A 10,222-nucleotide genomic window follows, 5' to 3' on the forward strand; every position below is an offset into this window, starting at 1 on the left:
TATATATATATATATATATATATATATATATATATATATATATATATTCAAAGTTAAACAGAGCACACACAGAATAATCTTAAAGATAATGCTTGAGAAGTAACGCAAATTCTAATGTGAAAGAAACATGAAAATGCTCAAAGAGAAATTATTAATTCATTAAGGGCAACCTTATATTCAATAGTATGTCATTACAAATTGGATTTCACTTGAATTTGTTCAACCAAAACAAATAGTCACTGCAATCAGAAATATAAATAAGAACCAAGTTACCTATAGTAACAATCTGAAAACGAAAATTATCTACATATAATAAATAACTATTGACTACTAACTTCCAGTAATAAAACTCCAAATTAATGAAAATTAAAAGAAACTGTCAAAGTTGACAGCAAAATCTGACGTAGCTTACTCCAAAATCCTCACCTTGCGTTATGTACCTACTACAAGGACTCTAACAATTTTGCCTGACTGCAACGATATTAAGGAACAAAAACTTTTTTATAGGGGCTTAGGACTAAGCAATTAGCTTTCTTGCTATGATATCCATGAATTTAATTAAATTTGCAACATGAAATGGAAATTCTTCTGGAATGACCCGGGTAACATCTGCTATAAACACAGACCAGTAGATTAATGAGGATCCTCGCCAGATTGTGTCATGGTGTAAGATCTTTGTGATTGGGTAAAGGAAAAAACGGTAATCGCTGTAGGCAAGGAAAGAGCCCTCTTGCCTTGAATCCTTTTATAATCTGTCTCTGTTGTTTATCAAAGGCACTGTTCTGGCCAAGTTCATCTATGAAAGAATTCTTTAATACTTGTTGGTCTATCTTATGGAAACCTGGGGGAATCATAAGAGTATCTCCTTTGAGAGCAAACAGCAGCTACACTATAAAAAAAATGGCTGATGTAACCAAACACTTACTCAACTATATAAAGCAACATAAAGTAATAGTTACAAAAATCAGATATGCATCTTGAACTAAGAGTTATATAGGAATGTACCATTTGAGGTGCACCTTTAGTCTCTCACCACCTAACAGTCTAACTTCATTTGAGCCTTGTATGTCTCAACATGTGGTTCAGCGGTATTGTGAAAGTAATTTATAATTAACTAACTTGTATTGTGGGAACTTGCAAGACTCTAGAACAATGGAAACTGGAAAAATGGTCTGTGGGAAAGACACAACATCCCAGATGATGTTTATATAAAACGGAAATTGGATGAAAGTTTAGAAAGTTTAATTGTAGGATATGGGTGAAAACAAAATCTAGCCCATGGAAAAAGAACAATATTGATACAGCTTTGTTAAGTATAGTGGAATAAAACTTCATGCACTAACAAGTATCAAACAAAACGAAAGGAGTTATTCAGTACTGAAATGCATTTAACAACTAAAGTTGAGATCCAACTTCACTGTAGTAAACTCAAAAACATGTTATGGTTTATTACTCATTATGTATTATTAGGTGTCATGAATATATCTTCCCTGTTTCCAGGTGTCTATGGGCATTTGGAGAGATGTAAAATGAGATGATAACAAACTTAACTTGAGGCACTGAGACATTAAGTAATTTAGTCCTTCTCATTTAATTATTCAGAAAATCAAGGGATGGTTTTCTTAGTCTGATTATCTGGGCATACATCAAACAAAATTAGCAAAACAAATGGAGTTCTTTCTGTGAGAACTTAATTTATCAGAGAATCTATACATCATGTGAGTTTCATATTTTTGTCTGTCTTAAAGATGCTATAAATAGTACCAAATTACAATACAAGTACGATTATCATAATAATATTTAAAAAATCAAAAATTAACATCGCACCAACCTAAAAGCAAGCTGCCACAAAATGCAGTGCAGAAAACTATGGTGGTGGTGCATGACAATTCAAAATAGCATTGGAACACTTTAAACTTATGATCTTAATCGTAAAGAATGCTACAAGGAAAACTATTCCACAATTTAACTGGTGATGGAAGGCAAATGCAGAAACACAATCTAATATAAAGGCAGACAAATCTGATAAGAAAGAAGAACAGAAAAAAAGGGAGACATATTAGAATAGATAAATTTGACTGAAAAGCATTTATGCCTCCTAATGATTGCCTTAGAATAGCAATGTAATATATATATATTAGTATATATTATAGATATATTATTATATATATAATTATAATATAATATCTATATATATATATAATATAATATATATATATATATATACAGTAGTACCTCGAGATATGAAATTAATCCTTTCCAAGGCGCCCTTCGTATCATGAGGTTTTGGTATCTTGGACCACATTTTACATGTAAAATGGCTAATCCGTTCCAAGCTCTCCAAAAACACCCCAGTAAATTTCATAATAAAGATAAATTGACCATTAAACAATGAAATACTTCAACATTTTGGACCATTCAATACCTAAATTAATAACAAAATGCAAAATAACCTGTAAATAAAGTGTATTAGTGTACATGGTATACAAGAAATACTGTACGTAAAATGTGGAAGCTTACCTTTCGAGTGAGGCTATCTCCGAAAGTGGCGACAGAGGAGGAGGACAAACGGCTGATACGTACACTTAACTTTACGAAACACATAAAAAAATGTCAGAAAAACAAACTAAACTTTACAAAACACATTAACAAAACTGTAACACTTAACTTTACAAAAAACTTAAAATAAAATTTATTTTTTCTTTTTTTGATTTTTACATTTCTTTTTACTTTTTTATACTTTACGTAATTTCTATTTCTTCACCACCGAATGGATGCCAGTCCATTTACGAAATTTTTCGAACCCCCCATGAGAAGCCTTGAACTCTGGGGTTGCCGTTGATGTCCCCTCTCCGCTGTTGTCTTCGGCTTGGGCAATCAAATCGCCGAAAATAGCGCTGGCCTTCTGGCAGATTGCCGTCTTGGTTATCGTATCGCCATCGATTTCTTTGTCCTCAATCCATACAAGAAGCAGCCTTTCCATTTCATTATGCACACGGCTCCTCTTGTTGGACAAAATAGTCACGTCCTTGGAAGGTGTAGCTACTTTGATGGCTTCCTTCTGCTTAAGGATGGTGCCTATCGTCGACGGATTTCGGCCATATTCCTTAGCGATCACACTCAACCGCAAGCCAGCTTCATACTTTTTAATTATCTCCATTTTTGTCTCAATAGAAAGCATTCTCTTCTTTCTGTGAACTTCAGCAACTATCTTGGAACCTATGACTATACTGTACGTAATTAAGTTATGTAGTACGTATACTAATTAGGTTCTCACACAACACGATAAAGTAGCACAACAAAATCACTAACGAATTTACGTTACTAAACGAAATCGTTGGACCAAACGAATGCCGCGTGGGTACGATAAAGATTTAGGAATGAAGTGGCCGAGTTAGGCACGCCACCACGTATGTATAAGATGCATGATGGGAGGGATGCTGTCCAATAGGAGAGAAGGATCTCATGGTGGTGGCTAGCATCAGGAACCAATGGGAGAGCAGGAGGATGGTGGTGAGTCTACTAGAACTAAGATGGCGGCGCGCGGCGCGGGTTTCAAAATTGTTATTGGGCGAATCTCGGACAATCAGAAGACTTTCATATCTTGAAAACTTTTCGTATGTAGAGCCGTTAAATTTTTCGCATTGGCTTTCGTATCTTGAGTTTTTCGTAAGTTGAGCCTTTCATATCTCGAGGTACCTACCACTGAATATATATATATATATATATATATATATATATATATATATATATATATATATATATATATATATATATATATATATATATATATGAGGGCCTCAGAACCACAGAGTTGTAAATGCCACCCCCACCAATATTGAGATAGGCGTACCAGTAGATTTGGCAACGATTCCTCTGTCTATTTGTTGCATTTCTATGCTATTCAGGAGTTTCAAAAAGGTCGAAATCCCTACTTGAGCATTAGGAATTATCGATTTTGTCTACATGAATGAACGTTGTGTCGCACGGAGGTTACAGCCTCATAAGGGCTCAGTTAGAACCACAAGGGAGTACGTGCACAGCTCAAGAGTGAGCCAATGAGAGCGCACGTCACTAAGCGGGTAGTCAGCTCTAACCAAATCAGCATTTTTCCCCATAAGGTGGCCGTAAGTGTCGGCCAATCACCGCACAGTTTACATTCCCCAACTCCCCTTGTTTTCAAGTTCTTTAGCGGATGTACAATATTTTCATGGTGAGTACAGATTAAAATATTTGCTTTTTTTTTTAGAAAAGTAGTAGTGAGTGTAGTAGTATTATTTTTCTATAATTTTTTTTGTTTGATTATTATTATGATATTGGTGATGATTATTTTAATTGCTAAACATTATGATGATGGAATGTTATCATGGTCAACATCATCAATACTAATATTACCGTATTATCATTATTATTTGCTATTATCATTAATAATATTATTATAAATTTCTCCTGTTATTATTATTATTATTATTATTATTATTATTATTATTATTATTATTATTATTATTATTATTATTATTTTGGAAGGAGACCCTCTTTCAAACAAGTTTTATTGAAAGATATTGCTGCATCAGCTGCATTCAACTTGTAAATAGTCTTCTCTATTTTTTCTAATAATAGCTTTCTCTCTGCTACTACAACTGGCGAGTATTGCGCCGATATTACTCATCAGGAGGAGTCAATTTCGGGGATATTGCTTAAAATTTATTTATTTGTCACAGTAAATGAACAAATAAGAAAAATATAAGTCGATCTAGTGGCCAACGTTTCTCTCGGCCAATAGCTGGAGCGCATTGCGCCACCAGCCAATGAAAACGCAGCTCGCGGTTGACCCCCTGCTAACCTGCCGCTATATATCGAGTAGATCTTGACAACACCTACAGTCTACTCCGACCCACTGCCGTGATCATGCTCGGATGATACCGAGAGAAACGTTGGCCACTAGATCGACTTATATTTTTTTTATTTGTTCATTTGCTGTGACAAATAAATAAATTTTAAGCAATATCCCCGAAATTGACTCCTCCTGATGAGTAATATCGGCGCAATACTCGCCAGTTGTAGTAGCAGAGAGAAAGCTATTATTAGAAAAAATAGAGAAGACTATTTACAAGTTGAATGCAGCTGATGCAGCAATATCTTTCAATAAAACTTATTATTATTATTATTATTATTATTATTATTATTCTATTATTATTATTATTATCATCAGCATAACATCCATGATTGTTATACCACGAAAGTATTTTCATGGTGTGCACACATTTTATTATAATTATTATTATTATCAATATTATTAACCAATATTACTGTATTGCCATTATTATTGATATTATTTTTAAATTATATATTATTAGTTATTATTATTATTATTATTATTATTATTATTATTCTTATTATTATTATTAATATTGCTATTATTATTATTATATTATTATTATTATTATTATTATTATTATTTATTATTATTATTATTATATTATTACATCTATTGCTGTTATAACATGAATATAATAACACTTTATTATCCTTTTACACATTTAATTATGGTTTAAGTGCTGGTTATGAATAAAATATACACAAATGGGGGGGGGCGTTAGGCGTACATTTTGAATGCTAGCGCACAAGCGCACCCCATAATTTTTTTTAAATTTTCATCAAAAATTTATAAAGGGTAGGGCTTTCATATGAAACTTAGTTTAAATCAATATCTTTCTTAGAAGCAGAGTAATGAATGCTAGACTTTGAGGGCAATTTACTCATTTTTTAAAAAGTGGCGTTTATCACCTTGTGGTTCTGAGGCCCTCTCGATATATATATATATATATATATATATATATATATATATATATATATATATATATATATAATATATACCAGGTGTTTCAAAAGTCACTCACAGTTTTGTATTGTTTATTGAAAATTTAATTGAAACAAAATGGATGAAATTCACAAGGTAAAATCTACATTAACTGAGAATATCTATGGTACCATCCTTGATTTGGAATGTTCATCCATTAGTCAGTGGTACACCTTGATGTGTGCACCACCTATTTTGTAGCAATCAAGCCATTGTTTCACTCATGCCTTTACCAACATTTGACAACATTTTGGGAGTTACCGATGCACATGCATTTCTGATGCGTTCGTCAAGCGTTTTGAGATACTGAGACCTTGTTCCATAGACTCGACTTGATTTAACTCCACAAGAAAAAATCACATGGTGTCAGATGAAATCAGGTGAATGGGGAGCCCATTCACGGATCGGTGGATTGGTCATCTTTGTCCCATGCAATGGGTTCCCTGTTCACCTGATCTCAAACCATGTGATTTTTTCTTGTGGGGTTAAATCAAGTTGGAAGTCTATGGAACAAGGCCTCAGTATCTCCCAATGCTTGAAGAACGCATCAGAAATGCATGTGCATCAGTGGCTCTGGAAATGTCAGAAGTTGGTCAGGCATTCGTGAAACAGTGGCTTGATTGCCACAAAAAAGGTGATGCACACGTCATAATGTACCACTGACTTATGGATGAACATTCCAAATCAAAAATGATGCCACAGATAAGCTCAGTTAATGTAGATTTTGCCATGTGAATTTCATCCACTTTATGTACTATTAATTAAATTTCCAATAAGAAATACAAAACTATGAGTGACTTTTGAAACACCTGTTATGACGCCAATCTGACGGAAGACGAATTACTCCAAAAATGCAAAATAATCAATATTTGAAGGGTTTTTTTTATGAAAAATGCAATAAAAATGCAGTTTATATAGTTTCTAATACACCCAAAGCATTAAAAGTAAGGTTTTCTTAGAATATTTGACGATTTTCCGGCTTACAGCGCGTTTTAAGAAAAGAAAGGAACCCCGTCGTAAACCAGGGACTGCCTGTATATGCATACACATTATTCGCTGTATTTCACCAAGAAATGTTCCCCGAATACTATTTTAATATAATTTTCATGACTAAATGCACTTTTTGGAATAAAACTATTGAAATACCCAAGGAGGGTTTTAAGTAATCACAGATTTTAGCTGTTTCACGGGGGGTTGTGGTACATGTCTCCTGAAAACAATTGAGTTCGACCGTATACTAAACCAGGCCAAATGTGCTGAAATTACAAACCAGCAATGTTGGCTCATGAATCAAGTGAGTTCGAGTTTGATAAGAAGTGTGGTAGCATTTTTATGAAAAAATAGGCTATATATGAAGATACTACAGAAGTAGTGTGAGATGCTGGGAATGGGTCAATGGGCAGAAGAGTCTTTGTTGGCACAGGCACATAACAGCAAAGATTGAAATAAATGCAGAGTGGAATTGGGAATTGTGATGTTTAGTGAATTTAAACAGTAGCACTATCTTAAGTGCAGTTACCCGACTAAAGGGAGTAAGAATAAGGAAATCAAAGTTAAAGTACAAGGGAAAAAATAATAGTCAATAAAATATTTAAGATGGCCAAGAGCAAAAAATAGTTAAGAAAATTAATTTAGCTGGGGAAGAAGGGTTACGGGAATACATGTAGTTTGCAAATGCATCTTGATATACAAGATGTAAAGGGAGTCAAAAGATAGATGCTTTAAAAATTAAACAGTATACCATTTGAAAAGACAAAAAATTTATGTAAAAAAACTGGTTCAAAGAGAAAATTTACAAAGTTCACAAGACTGGGTTTAAAAATCAACTAGATTAGTTGTCATGCAATACACATATGTAAGTAAGTTTTCTATCTATGAAAATAACTATCCTCTTACTACACCAATGAAGAAAATTAAGTCAAAACGATGTCAAAGAGAGGTTGGGGCTTTTAAAACCAATGTGATCTTGGAAGCACTATTAGGCAGTCTATCAGTATCTTTACATGGATAACACATTTTTACATCAAACTGCAATTCAGCCTTAACTGGAAACACACCATGTTTACATTTCCAGTAACCAGCAAACATCTGAAGTAAATACTGTACAACTGCTGTGATTTCATACTGTTCATCTTAAGAGGTGCACTGTACAAAGCAATGACTGTCTTGAAGCATCTGTTAAGCTGTGTTTACATAATAGTTGTTTTAAAGACAGAATACTTTTAATCTTTCCTTTTCCAACAATCATGAAAATTGTTTTTAATTTCAATTTGTTTTTACAGGATCAATAGCAACCTTGCTTTTGTTGACTTCAGGTCAAATGAGCGTCAGAATGGATATCTTGGAATGAACTGCAGCATCAAGTTTACACCAAAGACTAAAGATCTCCTTCTTGCCAAATTTTTCAAGTAGATAAACTACCCAGTGACTCATCTTTTCCTCCTGTTTTTGCCCAAAAAAAACCCTTCTCTCAAAACCGCTTTGTTTAGAGGAACACTAAAATGCAAGGCTAAAAACCAGATGTTACCATTAAATTCTGATATGCTGCTTAGCTGAAAGACCAAACTCGATGTGTCCTGAAATATTGTACATTCAAAATATTGAAATAATTAAGATTACAACATTCATACAATTCAATAATACTAAACTGATTAAAAATTATAATCTTAATATGTAATGCAGCACGAGAAAACTATTTTCAAGTTTGAATAATTTAATTAACTAAGTTACTGATATATTAAGCACAACATGGAAAATAATGGATTATAATATAATGGACTACATCTCTTTTATCTCAGAAATGAAGAAAGTATATTTTTACTGTACAGCACACATAAGGATGAAAGAAATTAAAAATCCCGAAAAATAACATAACCAGAAATATCTTTCCCAACACAATTCTTTAAACTAGACCAATACTGATAGATTTTTTTTTTTTTTTTGCTATACATACACTCTATACCCTTTGATAAAGTGGTGTCACTAACTAAAAATTTTGTCTTTCAACAGTCATTGCAAATTACCCTAACCTTGTTCCTTAACCTTTTTGTTGCACTATTTATGATATCAAAAGATTACAACCTACAAGTTATGTTCTAATCATTTGGTAGGTATTAAAGAAACAGGCTCACAAAAGAAAGTCAAACCTTCTAACCTTACAATTCAGTTTAAATGATAATTTGTACCCCAAAAGAAATTAAATTCAATCATTTTAACTTTATAGTTTTGGCAGTATAGTAACCTTAATTTAAAGTATCTGTAGTTTACATTGCATAGCTAAACTGTCATGCATTTTCTTAACTATCCCCACCTACAAGAATATATATATAAGGTTTTACATATCATGATGTGTCTATTAAACCAATAGGATAATGCACTCAACCAGTAATCCACAGAAAAGGCAAATTTTGAAACTATTCTATACTGGTTACCTCTCTGCATCAGTGCTTTATGATTCTGGCTTCAGTCTTTCTTTTTAAGGAAGACAGTCCTTAACAGATTTCAAGGAAAATAAAGGTATTTGCATACTGTATATATATAACTAATCTAATCTGTTAACTGTACTGAGTAACATTGGAAATCACAAAAAATATCATAGTCATCTGACAGTATCATGACCTAAAGTTCTAAAACTTAGTCCTGTACTCAATTATTCTTAGTTAGATAAAAATAATATCTTGTGACACCCTGTTGAATTTGGCAATATAAATTGACATCAACTACAAATGTCTCATTGTGTCAAAAAGGGAAAAAAATAATACTTGGAAAAACTCTCCAAGATAAAATAATTACTTCCTTCCTCTTATGAAATTAAATATAGAAACTTTTGATAAAATTAGAGAGGGAATGGAAGTACTGTACTCCCCTCTTGCTAGTATCACTTGGATTCCTTCATAAAGTAAACCCTTACACAATTTTTTTGGATCTGAAGAAAGATGACATTCAATAAAGCAAAGACTCTTGAAGCACGGTCATGCTATTACTGGTATGGCATACACTCAAATTTCAAAATATGGCAAAGGCCAAAAATTTACCAACACTTTCACAGGAATTTTTTGCCATTACCTTCACTCCTATGGTAACTATATTTGTAAACCATATTTATTAGAAAAAATCGCTATCAAACTGTTATGAATATTATTCATTAAAACTACAAGTTTGACAAATAAAGTGTATATGCACAATGATTCACAAAAAGTTAAAAGAAATCCCTTAATTCAGACCATTAAAAGATGAGATGCCTCAGTGGCATTTTTTAAATACTATACACTAAATTCTTAAACTTGTGGTTTTACTGTAAATCATATTTGTATGCTTATCTATTCATTTTAGACAAAATGAATAAAACATACTGCTCATTCA

General features: G+C 32.6%; 1 protein-coding gene across 1 annotated transcript in view; it reads left to right on the forward strand.

Moving 5' to 3' along the window:
• The window catches only part of LOC135202463 (cubilin-like), a 29,257-nt gene extending 19,035 nt beyond the window's left edge, over nt 1-10,222 (forward strand). Inside the window, exon 7 of the mRNA XM_064231865.1 lies at nt 8,143-10,222. Within this exon, the coding sequence (XP_064087935.1) occupies nt 8,143-8,272 (130 nt within the window). The 3' untranslated portion in view covers nt 8,273-10,222. The remainder of the gene's footprint in view (nt 1-8,142) is intronic.

This window comes from Macrobrachium nipponense, chromosome 30, assembly GCF_015104395.2.
Source record: "Macrobrachium nipponense isolate FS-2020 chromosome 30, ASM1510439v2, whole genome shotgun sequence".
Classification (NCBI taxonomy): domain Eukaryota; kingdom Metazoa; phylum Arthropoda; class Malacostraca; order Decapoda; family Palaemonidae; genus Macrobrachium; species Macrobrachium nipponense.